This window comes from Gigantopelta aegis, chromosome 4 (genome assembly GCF_016097555.1).
Source record: "Gigantopelta aegis isolate Gae_Host chromosome 4, Gae_host_genome, whole genome shotgun sequence".
In the NCBI taxonomy this organism is placed as follows: domain Eukaryota; kingdom Metazoa; phylum Mollusca; class Gastropoda; order Neomphalida; family Peltospiridae; genus Gigantopelta; species Gigantopelta aegis.
The window spans coordinates 28400315-28424685 of record NC_054702.1 but is presented as its reverse complement, the minus strand read 5'-3'; the positions used below and the strand labels follow the sequence as shown (position 1 = coordinate 28424685).

Sequence of the window (24371 nt, the reverse complement as noted above, 5' to 3'; positions counted from 1 at the left end):
AATATTTATTTGTTTTTAATACTGTTAATTGTCGTAATATGTAACATGAATTATGTATGTATGTATGTGTATATATATATATATATATATATATTAACTTAGGTGGTTTTAGTGGAAACAATTTAAAAAATTTAATAAGTAACTTTACTCTAAACTGATAAAAATGGTTTCATGTTTTTCTAAACAAACATAAAGTGTGCCTAATGAGCCTATGTGTTGTGCAAATTGACAAATTGATTACATATGATCTCAGTATGCAAAATGTACCCGGTACACTAAAAAGTTAATTATTTTAATTTACTGTGTTTTTTTTGTTTTTTTTATCAACAGTTAAAATTGGGCAAGTGAATTTTTTACCATGGCCAGTGAATTTTCAAATCCACTGGCCCAATGGCAAGTGAATTTTTTTTAAATTCTAGAACCCCTGGTATTATTAACAAAAAGAACGTTAATATAATTAACTGGCTAATTATTAACATTAATTATTATATATACTGTACGAAAATGCAAGAACAAAAATTAACTATCGCGTCCGTTCAAAACGTTTTGCAAAACAAATTTGAAATTGAGGAATATATTTGTTTAAAAAACTACAACTATGAAAAGTTTAATAAAGAATGAGCACAATGGCTCAACCTTTTTATATAGTGAAAAAAAGAGAGGAAAAAACACATTACACTTAGATAACGATCTACTCAAAGGAAAAACGTTTTATGATAGCATGTTTATATAACATTCCAACACAGGCCCGACTGCTGTTCCTGTTATTATCATCAGTTTAATTCTGCTTCGTTACTCATTATCAACTTTAGGTTTTTCTTTCTCTTCTTCTTTTTCTTATTCTGCTTATTTTCCTTCTTCTACTTCTTCTTCTTCTTCTTCTCTCGTTGTTACCCTTTTTTCTTTTTCTTTTTTTAAAGACCATAAGGCGTGCATAAAAGGAAGTACTAATTTATATTGTACCTGCATATACCGGAATAGAATGTAATGTGAGTGCGTACGTGCGTGTGTGTATGCGTATGTATGTATGTTTGTATATATGTATGTATGTTTACACATGTATGAATATTAATTTTAAGATTGTGTTTGTAAATTAGAATTACAAAACGGTAATACGTGATCAGGACCGTATCTCTGCACACTGTATAGTCAAATGGGTATTCGGCAAAATAGTGGTTTATTCCATGAATCTCTATCTAGTTGATGTCGTGAAATGTTCAGCTTCATCCCCGAGTAGTCGATCGTCTATGACATCGTGTTATCCATCCTCCTCTACTTCGCCATCGCGTTTTTCTTCATCACCATTTTCATTTTCAGGGCGTGGGATATTCCGGAGGATGGGAGGGGGAGTATATATATCTGGAAAAACATAACAACTGTAATCTAAGACGACAGCTCACCAAAATGAGGATATGTGCACATCGCCGTGAAACTGAAAGATGTCGATATCATAATATACCGAGAAACAACAGGTTATGCAAACTATGCAAGATCACAGTTGAAGATGACACACTTTTTTGTTATTAATTGTGCTAAACATGAAATACCAAGATAAAAACAGTTTTACAAACTCATAGATGAGTTCCCCGCATTTCAATTAATGGGGGGGGGGGGGGGGGGGGGGGGGGGGGGGCGAGACGTAACCCAGTAGTAAAGCGTTCGCTTGAAGCGCGGTCGGTCAGGGATCGATCTCCGTCGGTGGGCCCATTGGGCTATTTTTCGTTCCAGCCAGTGCTCCACAACTGGTGTAACAAAGGCCATGGTATGTACTATCCTGTCTGTGGGATGGTACATATAAAAGATCCCTTGCTGCTAATCGAAAAGAGAGCCCATGAAGTGGCGACAGCGGGTTTCCTTTCTCTATATATATGTGTGGTCCTTAAGGTAGTACTATACCAAATAACTTCCGGCTGGGTCAAAGTTCGAGGTGCACCGAACTTTTGATAGAGAAGTGAACACCACAAGTCCTGTGATTGGTTATAAATGTGAGTGTGTTGGTTGTAAAAAATAATAGTTTCATCTGGGTAAAATAAATGTGCAATTTTATTTCATCTAGTACCAATGTGTCAAGTAGCCTTGTGCTTGAAACATGTATGGGGTACCTGTAAAAAAAAGTACTCAAATTTTGTGCGAAACTAGGGTAGTCATAGACGCTACCCGTTATCTCAGAAACGAGCAGCTTGACCCCCATTTGTTTCTGATTCACTTTAAGTGTAAGGGGTGGTAGTATTTATATCCGTGGCGTTTATGTCGGTTGATACGTTGCAGGTAGGAGTTTTAGCCGCATATGTTACTATTGTCGTCTATGGGATTTGATTTGGTAGTATACACCCTTAACCATATGTCTGACGCCATATAACCGTAAATAAAATGTGTTGAGTACGTCGTTAAATAAAACATTTCCTTCCCTCAATTAATGGACAGCTATGCATAATGATATGTGGTAAAGTCACTGGAGCACTTATAACCATAAATTGTTACTTTGTTTACTATATGTAATTAGTCAATACTTTTATCATTAGCTTTACTAACAAATATTTTACAAGAGCATCTCGTAATTGTGAGTCATTTGTTGTAGACTTTCTTGCCTAGTGGATCAGAGTCAATGATCATGGCCTTAGAGTACTCAGAATCTCCCAATAGCCACCCATCCTTAAGAAATTCATTTGGCCATCTTCAAACTTTAGCTAGATCGCAAATTGTTCATATCAGTGCATCATGTTGGGCCCCTTTATCAGTGTTACAAACAAATGCCATTCATTCGGTTGATACCACACGTTCATTGCATGGTTTATGGCTGGAGTACAAATAAAGACACGCCAATCGAAAACCTTTGGTGTGGATCAGGGCGCCATTCAAAATTCCAATTCAAGTACGTTTGGGTAATCAACTATGCAAGTGGTAAAAGTCCTCTTTAACAGATCGTATTTTAGCTTTTTTTCATGAGAAAATTTTATATGGATCTTTATTAGCGTGTTTACTATGGAGCGACCAACAGTGTATACACACCGTGACACCCTCCATAGATTTCCCTTTTTTTTTTTACCGTTTATCTACTAATACATGGAATTATTTGATTGTAGTTTTGTATGGTTATGTAGTTCGAAGTATTTATATTAATAGTTACATCTTTAAGTATTGAGGTCTTTGGATTTGGACATGTGGTGTGCGTGGTGAGGTGAGAATCACATCATCGTGGGTTCGACTCCGCAATCGGTCACTGTGATGGATCTCGACTACTGCTTGGGCTTCACTTCAGGCTCTTGGGCTACACGGAAATTTGGTGAAAGAAATGTGATGGAATCCTTTCGATTCCATCCAGAACTTTTATTGCAACTTCTACGTGATATTGCCTTTTATTCTAAATTTTAATTTCGTCAATCTGTGATATTTGTATTTTTGCACAGTTCTTTAGTATCTTTACACTGTGTTTTTATTTGACTTTTTATATTGATGTTAATCATCACTTTATTTGGTGGCATTTACCACAGTTTGACACCCAATAGCCGATGTATTTTTCGTGCTGGGGTGTCGTTAAACGTCTATTCTAATCTAATATATTTTAAGTGTTGACGTAGCTAAGATTTTATATTTAGGGAGCCACTGACAATGGGGGAGCCGCACACCAGGCGCATGTTGTGGAATTTATGCAAGGAAGTCTAGACCAATCTGATTAAAATTAGCTCTACCAGTGGAGCTAAGTTTAATTAGATTGGAGTCTAGACTGACTAGCGAAGTTTCTAATGGGAAGTCCCCTTCCTCCGTCCTCTGCACACGCACCTGCAACCACACTCTGAGTCGGGGTTATGTAGGCTGCAGAAAAATATAAAAGGTGAGGGGGTGTAAGAGGGGTGGCCTCCATACCCCCATCCCGGCTATGCCAGTGTTTCTAAACACAAATTTAATAATTATTTCGGCGGAAAACAACTATGATAGAACTTTTAAGTTATACAGAAGATAAGCCGTGCATTTACACACCCTAGCAAGTTTTCCAATCACAATTCATGTGATCATGACTATGGACTACCATATTATTACGAGTGTATAGTAAAACAATTGATGTGGGCGGGACGTAGTCCAGTGGTAAAGCGCTCGCCTGATGCGCGATCGGTCTAGGATCCCCGTCGGTGGGCCTATTGGGCTTTTCTCGTTCCAGTCGGTGCACCACGAATGGTATATCAAAGAAGTATGTACTATCAAGTCTGTGAGATGGTGTATATAAAAGATCCCTTTCTACTAATGGGAAATGTAGCGGGTTTCCTCTCTAATACTACATGTCAAAATTACAAAATGATTAATCAGTGTGCTCTAGTCGTGTTGTTAAACAAAACAAACTTTTAACTTTAAAAACAAATGATGCTTTACTACACGTGGCAGAGGTCAATGTCAACTATAGTTCGACTCGTCGAATGTTAGCCGCTAGCTTTTATTGACTATTCGACTCAAAAATAACAACTCTACGCTATGGCTAAGAATATCGGGGCAAGCCATCGGGAAGGACACTGATCTTTTCCTTTTCTCCTTGTATATACCTCCTGTAGAGTCCCCCTACTTTCAAGATCAATTTGCCACCCTAGAAGCTGAAATAGCAACCTACAGCATGGCGGGCACTGTACTAATAATGGGAGATATTAATGCTCGCACTGCTGATGCAAACAGTTCTTAAAGACTATATACCGCATGATACAGACGACTTCCTACCCCTTCCTGAAGGATATACTCCAGATTATATATCCAAAAAACAAAACTCACAAGACACGTCTATTAACTCACATGGCAGACATCTCATAAACTTATGCACAACAACAAGCCTCCGCATTCTGAATGGGAGAAGTCCTGGTGACTATTTAGGTAATTTAACATGTTTTAATGCACAAGGAACAAGCGCTGTTGACTATGTTATCTGTGAAGAAAAGGGACTTTGCGATATTATAAGTTTAAATGTTAAGGCTATGTCTCCCCATTGCATCCACTGCCCACTATCTGTGATTATGAAATGCAAACAAATGCCAATACTAACAGAAGAGACGATACTGCATCCAACGCAACACAAAAATAAAATCAATGATGACAACAGTACAATGTATCAACAAGAACTTCTATCACCTGACTCGCTTAGCAAAATACAAAACTTTATGGATACTGAAATATCTGTCCATAACATTAACCAAGCTGTTAGCTCATTAAATGATATCGTGCTAACTGCAGCGTCTAGAATGTCGCCAACAAAAAAAATTAATCATTCTAAAAGGACCCAAAAGAAAAAACAAAAAATCAAAACTTCTAGACTCCAAACACAATTCAGGGACCTAGCTAGGCAACTAAAAGCAGACCCATTTAATGCTAACCTGCGAACAAGATTAATGAGTACAAAGAAAAAAATACATAAAGCCAACAAACAGGTAGAGAGGGACCTAAAAGAAAAATTATATAACAAAATGGAGGACATACAAAATAATAACCCAAAAGAATACTGGTCTATTATTAACAACATTATTAAAACAAAAACAAAGATGACATCGATCTCCCTAACGAACTTGTAAAACGTATAACAAATCACTTCCAATCCTTAAACAATGACACCAATTCTCACACGGATGAAAAATCACAATTACTCAAAGAAGAACTCCGTAAACGGGAAAATGAACAAACAATATTCCCTGACCTTGACGGCCATATTACAACCCAAGAAGTCATAGTAGCTATTACATGCCTAAAAAATAACAAATCTTGCGGGCTTGATCTAATATCTAATGAAATGATAAAATTCGGAAAATCAGTATTACTTTCTTCTCTGGTTAAATTGTTTAATGCGGTGTACAAAACTGGCATATTTCCAAACTATTGGACTAAAGGATATATAACTCCAATTCACAAAAAAGGATGCAAAATGGACCCGACAATTTACCGAGGAATAACTATAACAAGCTGTCTAGGAAAACTTTTCTCCATGATACTGAATAACCGCCTAGTCAATCATTTAGAAAAGAAAAAAACTATTATCAGATAACCAGTCTGGCTTTAGGAAAGGTAGAAGAACAGCCGACAACATATTTATTCTTAAAACCCTAATAAACAAATATGTAACCAAATTACACAAACGACTCTACATATGTTTTATTGATTTTCAAAAAGCATTTGATACTGTGTGGAGAGAAGGACTTCTTCTTAAAATTTTACATTTAGGGATTGGCGGGAAATTCTACAACATTGTCAAATCAATCTACGACAAAACTGAAGTCGCAATTAGGTTCGCAAATAACATTACAGATACATTTTCCTCAAATATAGGGGTAAAACAAGGTGATACACTCAGCCCTGCCATGTTTAACATTTTCATAGATGATCTAAATTTTCAATCAACTATATGTGCACCTGAAAAACTATCCCATTTGTTATGGGCAGATGACCTCCTCCTCCTGTCTGAAACCCCACAAGGCCTTCAGGAATGTCTTAATAGTCTTGATGACTTCTGTAAGCTATGGCACCTAAATATAAACCATTCAAAATCAAATTTTATGATCATACAAAAAGGGAAAAGCCCCACAACTACTAAACTCTACCTAGATAACAATACAATTTCTCAAACAAATGCATACACGTATCTGGGTTGCACTATAAACTTAGATGGAAACTTTACCGAAACTAAAACTGTACTCAGTAATAAGGGATCAAAAGCACTCTTCAGATTACACCAAGCTTTCTCTGGTGTCAATCCACCCCCACATATATATAATCAATTGTTTGATACACTAATTAAACCTATTCTACTTTATAACTCGGGACGTATGGGGCACGGAACTGCATGGCAAACTAAAGAAACACAACCAATACAAATTCTTTGACATATTAGAGTCTGAACTCTTTGAAAAATTACATATAAAATTCTGTAAAATTAATCTTCAAGTCCCACGAAACAATTTCAATTTCAAATCATTTATTTCCATATATGCATTATACAGAAATGTACATAAACATAAACTAGTAGTGCTAATAATGATGCTACCATCATGAACATGTTAAAATGTTACATAAAACTCTAAAATGAATTGCCTTTTTGCATGAATATAAAATAACATACAGATATAAATGCATACATGAAAGAGAATAAAAGTATAGTTATGTGGTTTTGTTTTTAGTTTGTTCTAGACTGTGGTAGGGGGTCTAGAGAGTTCTGTCCTGTGATTTAACATTTCATAGCACGACTGACCTATTATTACGGATATATTCCCTGGGCAGTCTAAGAGAAAAAACGATTTCTCTTTGTTGGTTAGATGTTGAAAGTCTGGGCAGAGTTGTTGTATTTTATTGTATAGGATATTTCGTATGTGAAACAGTGTTAACATTGTCTGCAGGAGTGAACTGGGGCGCTACCCACTTAAAATAGCATACATACAAATATTTGTAAATATTTTATGTCCCTAGAAAATGTAGAAGAATCAAGATCTATATTGTATGATGCAGTATCCTGTAGCAAAGAGCTACACACACAACACAACATAGGCTGGCATGCTTATTTACAAGGTATTCTTGATAGTAACAACATTGACAAAAGTCTATTAACTAACGCTAAAATTCACCCAAAATCAAAATCTAGCTACGCAAACAAAATCCTTGATGACAGATATTACGAACTCTTTAAAATTAAGCTACAGAACTCTGAAAAGCTGCAAATATTTAAACATATTAAAAACAAATATGAAATGACAAATTACTTGAAATATATTTTTAAAAATACCAATTTTAGACAAGCTCTCACAAAACTACGTTTATGTGCTCACAGACTGGAAATGGAGGTAGGACGTTATAGGAATATCCATAGAAATGACCGTATATGCCGGTTGTGCCAAAAAGAACCAGAAGAAGAGATTCATTTTTTGACTCGGTGTCCAATAAATATGCATTTAAGAAAAATACTATACTATAAAGTCGGTCAAATATGTTCTGAGTTCACATTTCTGTCTGAACTGGGAAAATGTGTTTTCCTTCTTGACAGCCCAGAACAAGTAACTCCAACTGTTGGGCAATTCTGTTATGAAATGTTCAACCATAGGCAAAATGAACTTACCAGACCCTCTACTACAACACGACTTGAATAAACACGTATACACACTCAGTGACACTGCACACATTTACGTGTATATGTATAACTATTACACGTATATAATCATTGTTATCATTATTATTACTATGTGTCTGATCTTACCATTTTATATTCTAATTATGTATGTTGTCCAATGTATGCCATGCCATGTTTATATGATTCATATATAAATAAATGATTTGATTTGATTTGATTTGACTTGTGATCTTGCGGTCCTACTACAACTGTCACACAGAATAGTGGGGTTCATAACCGGAAGAGGTGAAAATCACTACAGATTGCTATGGACGAAAGGAAAACTGGAAGTATGAATGTATCGTCAGTGAGTACCAATCATTATTATGTTTCCCTTTATTATTTAAAACAGTCTATTATGTTTATGCCACTCAGTTGCGGGATGTCGCTGTTGTTGAGCGTTCGCTTGAAGTACGATAGATCGCAGGTTCGGTCGCCCTCTGTGGACTGGAATTTTTCTCGTTCCAACCACTGTACCAGGGCGCCACAAGTCGTGGCACAACTGTATAATGCTGTAGATTGAATACTAATAAATTTTTTCGGTTATTTTTATTTATACTGAAAAGGAATACACAGACAAATGTAAACAAAACAAATGTTTTACACCTTAATTGACAGTGACGCCACTGACGGTCCCTGACCTGGTTGTTTTGTTGATATAGTTGCCATAAGTGCCATATGGTGTTTCTGTGGATGTTGAATTGACGTGTGACGTCACGCTGCGATGTCTCAGATCCAAGCATCCCTATGACTAGCCATCTGTCATTTTCACTGAGGTGTGGCATGATGAAATTGCATCAAACAGTTCACTAATGTTGTTTTTCTGACTTCTGGACTTCTGAAGACTACACAGAGTGGCAGTGATTTGCGACTGAATGTCTGACCTTTTATGGTGAACACTGGACAGCATTTCTTCCGAATATTCCATGTTTCTTGCACAAAGCATGCAATCGCTGCAACAACTGCTTGGTTGCATTTCTTTGAGCTGTTTCATGTACATTTTCTCTGGTTTACATTCACAAATTTATTACTCCAAACAATCCATGTCACAGTAACTTTTGCCTTTGAGTATAAGTAAATGTTTTGTTACAGACCTTGTCTTTTAAGGTGCACGAGTGTGATTGCGCTCGTACAGTGCAGGTAATTTCAATCTGGCGAGTGTGAAAAATAATGCACGTTACACTTGTATTTTTTTAGATTGTTGACCTTAAGGCAGAGCTATTCAGGAAACAAGAAGAGCTTAAGCGACAGAAGTCAGTCAGCAATGATGGAAGATATATCAAAGGAAAAACTACTAATACGGTATCTTTTTTATTTTGTTTGTTGATGAATGCAACACATACATGTACGTGACATATTTTATATTTATAAATGATACAGATATCTGTACATATAGGTGGTAGATACAGGATTATATAAAACGGTGGGCTGGAACTTGCTGACCAGGGGCCTAATTCACAAAGGTCTCTTAGGCTCTGCTAGACAACAAAGCATTCTCTTTGCAAGTCTTTTAGCACTGCACTGCGAAATTACAAAGTTGCGAGAGTTTAGTGAATTAGGCCCCAGAATGTTATCCTCAATATGAATGAAGACCAATAATTTTATAGCATACTATTTGCTGCCTTTAGTTGAGAGTAGGATGGGATTTGGCTCAGTTAGTGAGTTGGTATCTTTGTTTTGTTTAGACAAAGACAAACATTTGGAGTAAGAAGAATGCAGGTGTGTTAGAAAGGGCACAACAAGACTTGGAGCAGAAGGAGGAGGACGAAAACATCTTTGATAAGTCGAAGTAAGTTTAAACTCTGTAATAAGTGTCGTTTCTTGTAATGGTTAAGTAGTAGAAATCATTACATCAGTGTCAACTACTTTGGTTTTTACTCTATATGAAAATCTCAAATTGGCAAAAGTTGACCATTTCATTATTTTTTTTTAATAATGCTTTAGCATGTCTCTAAAAATTGAAAGAATGATAGTTTCTTTTGTGCGTAGTTCTTGCAAGTCACTTATTAAATTTAGGACATCTTTACTTGGTTATGATGAGCTATGCAAAGCCAAAATGGGTTACCTGAATTTGATTTTGCTTAACCTGTTACAACCATGAAGTTGATGTTGAACTGAATTTGCAAAGTAAGTCTTGTGGTAGCATTCGGTTAACAAAGTGATCATTTACATAATTTTCAGAGGTCTACTTCATTTTGGCATGTATATTTTTGATATATGCATAATTTTAGTGCCATCCAAAACCTGTAAAATGTTTCCTGAAAATATGTGTATTTAATTTATTATAAAAAGTATTTTATTCAGCCATTTACATGGTTCCCAGTAAGTTAAAAAAAAATTGCAATCAAATAAAAGATTCTTTTCATTTTCAATATATTTTTACAGGAAATCTTTAGAGGCCAAAGCACAACTGTATGACAAGATCTGTAAAAGTTCAGACATCCCAGGTATTAACAAAGATATCAATAGTTCTGCTTCTTTTTAGATGTATATGTATCCACAGTGAAATTGGCACTAACATTCGAATTAAGTACTTTCCAGGGCTCGCCCTGTACATTGCCAAATATCCAATTGTTAATTTTATACAAAATGGCTACAAACTGTAGTCTTTGGCTAATAAAGCATTCCTCAAATTAACCACATTTTAATAAAATTTCAAAGAAATACATTTTTCAAAATTGTTTAAACCAAAATTTGTTCCAGTGTGAGCCCCGACTTTCTGATACCTAATAAAAAGCATTCTTGACGGGTCAAATTAGATTTATTCATATGATTATAGCCTCCACTTTTGTGCCACTTCACATGGAGAATTGCTTTGTTTATAATAAAACGACCATTACCAGACTATATGCATGTGTTAATATTGGTTGTTTCATGTTATTGTTCTGTTATGAAAGAATAGGAAAAGAATATTTGAGTAATGACACTGTAGGACATTGTTTTTTAATTATGACTAATTGGGGTCTCACGTACGCAGTGCTAGCTCTTGGTGAGAAAAACATTTCGCCAAATTATCTATTAAATAAAAATAAAAAGCAGAAACTTGGTTATTTTTTTAACAAAATATTAATTATTACCTGAAATTATTTCGCCAAATAAAAGTAAAATTTGTCAGTTCTTTAAAAAATTAGCAATTGGTGAATTTTGTGAGTGCCAGAGCTAGCCCTGCATATTCTAGTTATTTCAACCTTTCTCGATAAAGATGCTGCCACATAAGCTACTAACAATAAAGCAGCATGGGTAATTTATTATACGCTCTCTCATGGACAGAGCAGTATATACCATAGCCTTGGGTGTACCAGTTGTAGGACACTGACTGAAATGTGGAAAAAACTGATCCACAGAAGGTGATCAGACCTGCAGTCCATTGCACCTTGGGCGAGTGCTCTACCACTACCTTCCTCTTCATGTTTATCAGGCCTTGACCGTAATATTTTTCATTGGTAGCCCACTGGGCTACCAGGTTATGAAATCTGGTAGACCTCAGTAAAAATTGATAGCCCCATAATTTTAATTTTAAAAATTTAAAAGACGTCAAAAAGCAAAATCATTTATTTTTATTTAGCCATGTTGTTTTAGGTTGGTTTTTAGGTGTTTAAGCATCTTGTTGATTGAAGAGTAACTGGATGTGCAAAAAAATGTTGAGTAGCCTGGTGGACTACTGCTTTTAGATATCTGGTAGCCCGAGTGAGAAATTGGTAGGTAAAACACCCTGGGCTATGATGTTTAAGTACATGACTAAAGGTAAATGAATTAACTTAAATTTGGCAAGTATCTGTATCAGTTTGAAATATTCAAAATCCTCTTGTTTGTTTTGCAGAAGAAGATGGAAGTGGCACCTACCTTGTTGACTTTCAGAAGAAGGTTATTGACAACATCGTGGAGAAGCGGAACAAGGATAAGATGGAGAGTGTACAGAAGATACAGCACGAGCTTCCCATGGAAGAAGAGTGCGTACCTCCAGAGGAACAGTGGTCAGTTGGTGATCATAGACATTTGGCAAAATTAAACTCATAAGCAAAATGTGACTGGCTTATAGTCCGTCTCATCTTCCTACATTTTTTTTTTTTTTTGTAAATATTTTCGGTTTATTTTGGGGCAATTTAGAAAACAATCTGGTCAGAAAATAAATAAATAGTAAATTTCAGAGTATGAAAAAAGTGTTCCCTGTGGGACGGACATATTATAGGTAGGTGCTAATTTAGGCGCAGTATATTTTTAAGGTATTATATCTGATATGATCTCTATTATTTAAGTTAGCAGAGCAATTTATCACGACCTTCAAGTTTTTTCTCTTTGAGATCTGTAGTGGCCCATCTACCTACCAAGACAAACCTATCAAGCCACAGGATTCGACAAATCCTCTAGCCATCGGTCCCAGCTAGTGAATTTGTGGCTGGGCTAGTTGTCATTATCAACTATATTACTAAAACATAGGGCACTAGCCAAAGCTTCTGTGAGAGCTAGTGATTTTCTTAAACATTTGTCAAACACTGAACTATCCCATCCACACCCCATTTTAAATAAAGTAATTATTTTGCATTTGTATACAGTGAGAGGTATTGTTTAAGAACAACACTAAATTATATTATATTAATATTATGGGCACGGGCATATAAACATGTATAAATATATAAAAACCATCGCTGCTGCTACAAAGTGAGGGGAGGGGGACATGTGATGCAGCCCCTCTATTACACAATCCTAAATCAATGTCTGTAAGGTACCATTCACAATGATCAACATTTATAAATTACAAGTGTAAAAACTGTGCACTTGGCTAATTCGAGCATAAATTTGTTTAACTGAAATAAAGATGATAACCATAAAAAAGTTGATATTTGTCTTGTTTTTTGGTGTAGGAGAGGGGAAGAGATTAGCTAAAAAGAGTAAGCTTCGTACACTTAGTCAGTCTAGTCTTAATCTTGTAATTAATAAAGCCATTTCTTATTGTAGGGTGGATTACGTTGATTCACTTGGCCGATCTCGGAGATGTATGAAGAAAGATGTACTTGAGTTACAACAAAGAGATAAAGAATTCAATTCCAAGCTAAGGTGAGTTTAAATTCTTTTATTTATTATTTTGTACAGCAGCATAGTATAGTCCTTGTTTAAATCATGTGAACAAGAGTTGTCCGTCTTGTGAACTAAGACGTTTGTTTTGTTTAACAACACCACTAGAACACTGATTAATGATCGTCGGCTATTAGATGTCAGACATTTGGTAATTTCGACATATAGTCACAGAGAGGAAACTCACATCTTTCCATTAGTAGCAAGGGATCTTTTATATGCACCAACCCACAGACAGGATTGTACATACCACAGCCTTTGATATACGGATTGTTGTGCACTGGCTGGAATAAGAAATAGCTCAATGGACCCACCGATGGGGATCAATCCTAGACCAACCACACATCAAGCATGCACATTACCACTGGGCTGCATCCCACCCCTTCTTGTGGACTACTGCTTTACTTGGGAAGAGGGCACCTGAACATTATTAGTTCCCTACCAGTCAAACCAGAGAGGACTAATAGAATTGTGACTACTGCTTTACTTTGGAAGAGGGCACCTGAACATTATTAGTTCCCTACCAGTCAAACCAGAGAGGACTAATAGAATTGTGGACTGCTGCTTTACTTTGGAAGAGGGCACCTGAACATTATTAGTTCCCTACCAGTCAAACCAGAGAGGACTAATAGAATTGTGGACTACTGCTTTACTTTGGAAGAGGGCACCTGAACATTATTAGTTCCCTACCAGTCAAACCAGAGAGGACTATTAGAATTGTGGACTACTGCTTTACTTTGGAAGAGGGCACCTGAACATTATTAGTTCCCTACCAGTCAAACCAGAGAGGACTAATAGAATTGTGGACTACTGCTTTACTTTGGAAGAGGGCACCTGAACATTATTAGTTCCCTACCAGTCAAACCAGAGAGGACTAATAGAACTGATCTCTGTTGTGAGGTATAGATATGTCAATTCCAACCCTCGAATTGGAATTACCATATCTATACCTCACAATGGTGATTGATTCTTTTTTTTGCCCATTTAATTACAGTAACAAAACATTAATTTTGTAAGCTACTGTTTGTTTATTGTAGAACACTTCAAAAAACATTTCACTTACAAATTCATTTAATCATACGTTGAAAATATAATCCACTTTATGCAACGACATAAAAATGTAACAATTTAATAAATATAAAGTTGAAATATTTTTAAAACAATGATATAATGTGAAAGGACAATTTGGGGAATATCTAATTCAACAGAATTTTGAAAAACATGAGTTATGACATCAGTCGTCGTGAAACATGAGTTACAATGTCAGGCATATGTAGAAATCATCCATCCCCAGGGTGCTAGACAGATTTATGTAGCACCGTGCAAAAGCTGGCTAATTCAGATCAAGTTTGACTTTCTTGACGATTTACCCATTTTTCCACATTGTTATGGCCATGTACCATGGGAGATGGGACAGTTTGTTGGGACTAGTAGGTGATATTTATTGCTTTTAGCAATAGTCTCAGAATGCATGTTTAGCATTAATTACAATAAAGAGATTTCCAACTGAGGTAATATTAAAATTTAAGTTTATTATTTTGCATAACATAGTCCCTATTTAGATCATGTCAACAAGAGTTGTCTCTCTTTTGAACTATTAGTTTACGTTGGAAATGGATGCCTAATACATGATACCTAAATAACGGACAAAATAAAGTATTTTTAAAAGTTATCTTATATTATTAACATAATGTTGGTATAACTAGCATGGCTCATAATGGTAGGAATTTTGTTTCAGACCATTTTCAGATAATATACAGCATTTCCACGAAAATTATTAAAATGTTGCTAAAGGGTCATTCAAATATTACAAAGCACTATTTTTGTGCAACTTAGACACCCTCCCTCTCTCTTAACACTCCGTAATGCTAGATTAAACTCTCTCCCCCCCCCCCCCACCCCATCCCGCCCAAATATTAGGTAATGCTTGGAGCCGCCCTCTTACCATTCACAAACAAGTCATGCGATAGGTTTAATATATAATTTTAACGTACTCTTTTGTGATTTGGGAAAATGCTGAGACCCATTTTAACTCTTATTTACAGGGTTGAAAATTAGCAGTTGCCCGTGGCAACCTTTATTGGTTATAGGCAACTAAGAATTTTACAAAGGTAGTCCGTTAGGCGACCATCGATATTAGGGTCTCGCGAGTATTATACCATTTAAAAAAGAAAGCCATTGAAACTGAATCGAATGTGACAAAAAACACTGTGTCTGTGTTGGCACAAACTACAGCAGCAGAAACATGGAATGCGCTCTATATTTTAACAGCGCCAGACTCAGCTTCTGTGGCTTTGGGCTGGGGACATATTGAAGACATTGCATGTATTTTTTAAATCTGAAATTCATCAGCTTATTGGAATGGACTGGATACGCCATAATTATCTAGTAGAGCCACTATTTGACATTTGTTATTATTCTGGGACAAAATCAAAATCTATATTGTTGTTTTAAATCACACTAAAATGAACGCATGCACATATATACAAATAACAATGACCTTTTCCATTACTACAGCTCAGGGCTTATTCCAAAGGTCAGTTAACTGATTGTTGTTGTCGGTATTGTTTTAAATTTAAGCGATTTGCATTAAATAAAAACATCAGATCTAAAGTCTTGACACCAAGGCTTACATGATGACATAACTTTCCAAATATTACTGTAATAAACAATAAGTACGCCGTTATGCTATGTAATATAATAACTAAGTACATCATATATTTTGGTAAAATGTTGGGTTTTGGGGGGTTTTTTTTACAGGTTTATTTTTCTTTTGCTATTTATTTTATTAGTAGCCTACTGCTGTAGCATTTACAGTATCCAAATTAAAAGCACACGTGTGCATATTTCATTCATAGGAGGACAGCCATTCCTGAGGAAATCCGTTACTGGATATTGTACCCCTTTTTGCATCGCCAGTTTATTTCATCCCTCTTGCATCGCCACAAAGAGGACTGCCACCCCAGACTAGGTTTATATACTAAAGCACGCGCAGTTCTATCTTTATTCTCTTTGTATTGCATTGTTTGTTTTTACTTCAGAGACAATGCGAGTCAAGCTGTATACCTCGGCTGTTCTAGCATTTTGTTTTCACCCCTGTATTAAAAATCATCATAATTTAATAGTAATTTGTAAAGAATTATTTTTATTTATACTGGATTTCTTTTTCTTTTTTTAAAATGTTATTTGAGTTGGTATAGGTTTAAAACTTAATAAAAAATTTGTACATGAATTTTAACTGTATTCATTATGAAGTTACAATAAATGTCAATTCATTGGTTTCCTTTTGAAGGAAACAGACTATATACGGTGAGCACATGGTTATTATTCAACAAAGAATATTCTGATTTTAATTTTGGCTGTGCAGTTAAATTTCAGTGTGATAATTGGAGGGCTAGTTGAATTTGAGAAGGCCAGTAAGATTTGTCTTCAACTAGCCCCGCTGGCGACCATGGTTTTCAGGTCAACCCTGGGTTTATAATCCTTATTGTGTGAATACATCTAGCTATGATACCTACTTTAAACATTGTTACTGTGACAGCATTTATGAAAGAAAAAATAAGAAAATATTTGAGTAATAAAAATACTGCATTACATAATGCTGTTAAATATATAACATTTGGATCTACACCTACACCCCTCAAATGCTGTGTAATATCTGAATGGCCCTAATTGAAACAAAACGTTAGTATCGACATATAAATCGGACAAAATTTGAATGTGGGCAGAGTGAGCCCTGAATTGGGTGTGGCTGCATCTACTTTCAGATACCATATATAGTTTCTGTAGTGCAATCAGAAAGAAAGAAATGTTTTATTTAACGACGCACTCAACACATTTTTATTTACGGTTATATGGCGTCAGACATATGGTTAAGGACCACACAGATTTTGAGAGGAAACCCGCTGTCGCCACATAGGCTACTCTTTTACGACAGGCAGCAAGGGATCTTTTATTTGCGCTTCCCACAGGCAGGATAGCACAAACCATGGCCTTTGTTAAACCAGTTATGGATCACTGGTCGGTGCAAGTGGTTTACACCTACCCATTGAGCCTTGCACTCACTCGACTGGGATCCGAACCCAGTACCTACCAGCCTGTAGACCGATGGCCTGCCACGACGCCACCGAGGCCGGTTTGTAGTGCAATCAGTGCGAGTACACATTTCGTTTATTTATTCTTACGAGGGGTGGTTAGGTCATAGGATCGAACCATCTCAATGGACCCACTGAGTTTTTTCTGTCAGTGCCCCATGTTTGGTATATCAAAGACTGTGGTATGTACTGTCCTGTCTGGAAAAGTGCATATAACAGATCTGTGGCTGCTAATAGAAAAATGTTGTGAGTGTCCTCTGTCGACTTTATCAAAATTATCAAATGTTTGACATCCACTAGCCAATGATTAATTAATCGGTATGCTCCAGTAGTGTTGTTAAACAAAACAAACATTAATTTTAATTTTCATTCTTACAGCAATAAGACTTCATCAGACCCTGAATCAACATCTGATAAAACTGAAACACCCACCCTGATGTCTAGTGACATGCAGCGAGAGTTGTTACGACAGAAGTGGGAAAAAGAGGAAGAAGAAGCTAGAAACCAGGCGATACATTATTCTAATGTCCGCTATGATGGTAATATATAGAAGATACTTCATCGGTTCTTTCAAATGTTTTCAATATAAACATATGAAATTCTGTCTTGTATGTGTAATGATCACCCTCTTTAGACTCAGGTTTTCTGCCCATCTCAGGTTTTGTCTTCCTCTAGAATGGGGTGGGACGCAGCTCAGCTTGATGCACAGTCAGTCTGGGATCAATTCCCGTCAGTGGGCCCATTGGGCTATTTCTCGTTCTAGCCAGTGCATCACGACTGGTATATCAAAGGCTGTGGTATGTGTTATCCTGTCTGTGGGATGGCATATATAAAATATCCCTTGCTCCTAATCAAAAAGAGTTGCGACAGTGGGTTTCCTCTCTCAATATCTGTGTGGTCCTTAACCGTATGTCCAACACCATATAACCATAAGTAAAATGTGTTGTGTGTGTCATTAAATAAAACATTTACGTCTTCTTCCTCCTCTAGAATCGATCCCTATCGGTTGGCCCATTGTGCAATTTCTTATTCTAACTGGCGCTTCACAACTGGGATAACAATAGCTGTGGTATGTCCATAACCACGTCTGATGTCATATAGCCGTAAATAGAAATATGTTTTCAGTGTCGTCGTAAAAACATTTCTTTCTTTCTTTATTCAGTTTGTTATTAAACATAATTTCATCTGTTGTAGAGATTCGATCCCATGGCGTTGGCTATTACCAGTTCTCCAGGAGTGAAGAAACCAGACAGAAGGAGATGGAAATATTAGACAAACTTCGAGAACAGGTTTGAGAATATATTAACATATTGTTTTCTGTGTAGTATTTCACAAAAAATGGACATTGCTTAAAATGTTACACTGCCTGTGGATTGAGGTATTTGTAGATAGTTATTAACTTTTATTGAAAGTATGTAGAGTTATGTTGGTGCTAAACCAAATATGGTTTCGCCAATGCACATCGATGCACTTTGAACTGGAAGCTGATCATGACACCCTTGCTATACTGGCCACGAAAGTGCTTTGGAACATGCTACACCAAATACGGTTCTCATGTAACAGGAGGGTTTTGCGGCTTTTATATGACGACATGTCAAATGACGTCAAGTAATTTACCTGTGTTTTTGCTTCTATATGACGTCATACAGTTTTCCTTTATCTTTAAAAATACAATAATGACCTGCAATATGGAGGATATAAATGGCCTGTATCGCTTTCGTATGATGTGACATCATAAATAAAACTGAACTGGAATGGGTTCAAAGCGCTTCATAACCGAATTTGGTGTAGCAACAAGTGGAAGTATTCAAGTGCATTGATAAGTTTTGGGTGTTTGGTGTAACACCTTCATTAGCTCCAGTGTTATCTAAAACACTTTGTTCTTAACGTCTGGTATGGACTCTTTACTGAAACATTCAACTGATGCACAGTCGGTCCAGGATCCATCCCCGTTGGTGTGCCCATTAGGCTATTTCTTGTTCCAGCCAGTGCACCACGTCTGTAGTATGTTCTATCTTGTTTGTAGGATGGTGCATATAAAAGAGCCCTTGCTGCAAGTGGAAAAGTAGCAAGTTTTCTCTAAGACACTGTCAAAATTACCAAATGTTTGACATCTGATAGCCGATGATTAATATATCTATGTGCTCTAGTGGTGTCATTAAACAAAACAAACTTTTAACTTTTTATTCACTGGATTTTGCTTTGCCCCTCTTAGCTTTTACTTGGATTTATATTTAGTTTATTTACTGAGTGGGATAAAACAAATAGTTTTATCATGTTTATTTGTGTTATTTTCTACATCAGACGCTAGATGAGAGGTTGCGACGTGAACGACTGAAGGAAAAACGGAAGGCCTTGTTGAGTGCCCGACTTGCCAAAGTGAAACAGCGCAGGACAATGAAAGGTGGCTTAATGGGACTGGAAGGTGGAGAAGGCAAGTTTAGAGTATCCAGTGTACGACCAAATCTTATAGAAATCTGATGCATGTAGAGAACAGAAATCACTCATTATCACTTGCTAGGCTTATTTTTACATGTAACATTAATGAACTTCTTTTTTTTTTTTAATTTTGTTTAACGACACCACTAGAGCACATTGATTTATTAATCATTGGCTATTGGATGTCTTGACATATAGTGATAGGAAACCGGCTACATTTTTCTATTAATAAATAACAAGGGATCTTTTATATGCACCATCCCACAGATAGGTTAAGGACCACACATATATTGAGAGAGGAAACCCGCTGTTGCCACTTCATGGGCTACTCTTTTCGATTAGCAGCAAGGGATCTTTTATATGCACCATCCCACAGACAGGATAGTACATACCACAGCCTTTGATATACCAGTCGTGGTGCACTGGCTGGAAGGAGAAATAGCCCAATGGGTCCACCGATGGGGATCGATCACAGACCGACCACCCATCAGGTGAGCGCTTCACCACTGAACGGCATCCCGCCCCTAACATTAATGAAGTAAAGTGTGCTTTGTGTAATGACACATCGGCTGTTGGATGACAGACATTTAGGACACATGTGAAATAGGCTTGAGAAAATACCTGCTACCATTTTCCATGAGTAAAAATATCTTTTATGTGTACTTTCCCCACCGACAGGACAGCACTTACCATTACCTTTAATGTACCAGTGGGGCACCAGTTGGGACAGAGAAACCCAATAGGACTGCCAAGAAGGATCGAAGGGGCACAATCTTTAATTTCAGAGACTTTATTTTTTATTAAATAAACCAGAAAATAATAGTGAGTGATTTGTTTTGTTTTAAGAGACCTCTACAGAAGGGGCACAATCTTTAAACCAAATTTCAGAGACCTGTTTTCATTAAATTAACCAGAAAATAATGGTGAGTGATCAGGCCCGTAGCAGGGATAACCTTTACATCTCGACTGAATGTAAAAGTTGTAGCGAGACTAACAGATCGAGTGTAATGGTGTGAGTGACAGTAACAGGCAAATAACCTTTGAATCATGCCCCCGGACCCCCTAAATAACCCGCGCCTTTGGCGCTCATTCATTTGACACACCACCACCACCACCACCCCAATAATGTCCACAATGCTACGGGCCTGGTGATTTTTGGAAGGGGCACAATCTTATCACAAACCGAATTTCAGAGACCTGTTTTTATTAAATAAAGAAAATAATAGTGAAAGATTTTTTTGTTTTGAGTAACCCTTTACAGACCCATTATTTTTCCCTGTCCCAAACATTGCTCCAAGACTGGTATATCAAGGGATGTGGCATGTGCAGTTCTGTCAGTGGGAAAATGTCCAGGATCAGGCTTCTGGCTATCCAGAGACCGGACCCGGAACAGACATGCTCGAAAGCTTAGTGGTATAGGAGCATGTTAATATATATCGCATTGCATATAAATAATCCCTTGCTGTTAATGGAAAAATGTAGCGGGTTTCCCCCGAAGACTGCCTGTAAGAATTATCAAATGTTTGACATCCAACAGCTGATGATTAATTAATCAATGTACTCTGCAGGCCTCCCAGATTTCATGGAAATTATTATTTCCGGTAGCATGCTTGCAGCGTGTCAGCAATATCATGGAAACAAAAATCTGTTACCCATTCACACATCATGTTTCACTATTACCATGAATACATAAAAACAGTTTCCAGTGGGTTCCAATGATCCTAGGACATGGAAATAAAACAAAATGCTTACCATAAAATTAGAAATTATAAAGCCTGCTCTGTTGGTGTTATTGATTAAGAGGTATAACCTTCAACCAAATTTGACAAATCAGTTTTGTATTAAGTAAATCAGGAAGTAATGGTACATGTTTTTGTTATAGGTGATGAGAAGACTGGAGACGAAATCGGACCCAGACATGAGGAAATGTTGGGACAAACTGAGGTAAAAGAGAAACAAGTGGTTGAACCTCTTACCAGGGATGACAGCTGGAGAAAAGATTTTCCCGTCAGAGAGTGGGACAAGGGAAAAGAACGTAAGTTAATCAAGCTAGCAGGGTTTTATCACCTGTGTTGTTAGACACCAATATTTGGCATTATTTCCTGAAGGCCATCATGTCTTTTTATTTCCAATTTTGAAGACAAAATACGAATATGAAAAATCCAATCTTTAATGTTTAATTATACATGCATATATTATTATTTTAATATCATTAATTAATATATTAATATTTTTGTGACATAGTTTACTTTTATGTTTTGAAGTGGAACTGAAAATCTTCAATTCTATATAAAACAACATTAAATGTTTTCAAAATCAGATCCATGGATCTCAAGTTAAATTTCAGAAATAAAACCTTGGATTCATGTTCATGTTACTAAATATGTTACAGTTTTAGTACAAGTATGCCCCCACCCCAATATTGAAATTACTAATTACATGCATTGAATTGTTTAAAGGACAGATAGTATTTGGTTATATTTTGTTTTCTTATTTTTTTAAAGGACTAAATAACCTCAATTTGTAATTCTTCTACTTATATAATAATGCTATTCTTCTATTTTTCCTCTCTTTTTTCTTCAGAATTGCCCATATTTTCTGCTGAAAAATATTCTCAAGATAGAAAAGATGAACGTTTAGATGAGTTCGCTCCTCCTAGTTTCTACAAAGATGAACCCATTGTGAAACAATCCTTTAAAAACTTGTCTAGCAAAGCAAAGGAGTCTTCCTACAAACCGACAATCCCACAAAAAGTCAAGAATGAAAGTCTTCTGAAGACTGAAAGACTTGTGACACCATCAGTGGATGTTTCTCATATTCCTTTACCTCCAAATGTTAGCAAAATACCCACTAGAGACAAAGAGTTCACGGCAAGTAGTGAAGCAGATTTACAAACATATGGTCAGAGGTTAACTGAATCGCAACAGATCCCTGTTGCATACCATGTGCAAAACATTTCTTCTTCAAGTTACAACACCAGTGTATCACAACACACACCCAATAAATATCATATGCAAGACAGTTCTTCAAATTATAACCTTTTTGTACCACAGCAAATATCTGGTTCACTTCACATGCCAGACAGTTCTTCAGCTTACAACCCTTGTGCACTACAACAAACATCTGGTTTGTATCATATGCCAGACAGTTCTTCAAATTATAACACAGATGCAACACAACAAATGTCTGGTATGTATCCATTACCAGACAGCTCTTCAGACTATAACACAAGAGTTTCATCAGACAGGATGCCAGGAGGCTGCTTTGTGCCTGGTTACATACCAAATAAAGGGTACAGATGGTCTGCATCAGCATCATCATCAGCATCATCAACCAGTAATACTCAGACTGCGAATTCCAACATTGCTGGAAGCACCACAATTCAAGCCAATTATGGACATTCAGCATCCAGTACTGGTCCTGTTCCTAGTGGATCAGCAGTATCAACCAGTGGTTTACATACTGTGAATCCCAACATTGCTGGAAGCACCACCATTCAAGCCAATTATGGACATTCAGCATCCAGTACTGGTCCTGTACCTGATGGGTCAACAGTATCAACCAGTGGTTTACAGCTCAAAACAGAGCATGGTCCACGTCTTCCTAAACTGAGCATTGTTGATTCAAGGTTTATTCAGAACGAGCTGGAGTCGGAACCGATTGGTGGCGAGTTTCTGCCCAGTACGGAGATGGAGGCTGTAGCGTATGAGCCAGGCAGTTACACGGAGGCGCTGAATCAGTGTGCGAGTGAGAACCAGTACACCGCGGCTCCAGGCAGGTCAAACTACAGTGGGGGAGCAGTGCTGTACACACAGAAATCATCCGATTCAGGGACGGAACACACTGCAGATGAGGCTGTTGACAAATTTTTGAAGGACATTAGAAACGAAACAGTGTAGTGAAGAATAAAGGAATTAGGATATTTCATGGCAACTGTTTTATCAGAATGAATTAAAACTGAATAAAAAGGAAATGGACAAAATTTAGAATAAGTGAAATATATAGGAATTAGGATCATTCATGGCATCCATTTTGTTAGAATGAATTGAAAGTTGTTAACACAGATATAACAAAATACAGGTGAAACTCTACAGCTTAGAAATGATACCAATACCTTTGCAGTTTATATTGGATTTAAAAAACCAGATGTCGCATTTGTGTATGACGTGTAATAACATTTAAAATGCTATATTCGTGTATGACATGAAATAATAACATTTACAATGCTATATTCGTGTACGACATTAAATAATAACATTACAATGCTATATTCGTGTACAACATGAAATAATAACATTTACAATGCTATATTCATGTACGACGTGAAACAATAACATTTACAATTTGATATTGTGTACGACGTGAAATAATAACATTTACAATGCTATATTCGTGTATGACATGAAATAACATTTACAATGCTATATGATTTAGAAGTAGAGAGGTTTTAAGTGACAGACCCTAGTTTTTAAACACTGTGGCATATTTTTCACTATTAAAGCCATTTTTGATAATTTAAATTAGAAGTACTTGCATTTTATTATTTAGAATATTAATTTTCATACACCTGAAGTTGTTCTGGTCATCCATTTTTTTGCAATTTCCCAAAATGCATTTTCCATATTTCTAAAAACGCATGTTCGTCT

General features: G+C 36.5%; 1 protein-coding gene across 1 annotated transcript; it reads left to right on the top strand.

The window, feature by feature from the left end:
- Positions 1-8387: 8387 nt before the first annotated feature.
- On the top strand, positions 8388-24299 carry LOC121371993 (coiled-coil domain-containing protein 174-like). Its single transcript, XM_041498231.1, has 11 exons — positions 8388-8426; positions 9317-9421; positions 9805-9908; positions 10505-10566; positions 11940-12093; positions 13076-13174; positions 17665-17825; positions 18481-18575; positions 19591-19720; positions 21608-21760; positions 22309-24299. The coding sequence occupies exons 1-11, from the start codon at positions 8388-8390 to the stop codon at positions 23622-23624; spliced, it is 2418 nt and encodes an 805-aa protein (XP_041354165.1). The 3' UTR covers positions 23625-24299.
- Positions 24300-24371: the final 72 nt, after the last annotated feature.

Coding starts and splice junctions, on each gene's coding strand:
- LOC121371993 (XM_041498231.1), top strand. CDS start 8,388: ATGGACGAAAGGAAAACTGGAAGTATGAATGTATCGTCA. Junction 8,427..9,316: donor GAAGTATGAATGTATCGTCA/GTGAGTACCAAT, acceptor GTATTTTTTTAG/ATTGTTGACCTTAAGGCAGA. Junction 9,422..9,804: donor AAGGAAAAACTACTAATACG/GTATCTTTTTTA, acceptor TGTTTTGTTTAG/ACAAAGACAAACATTTGGAG.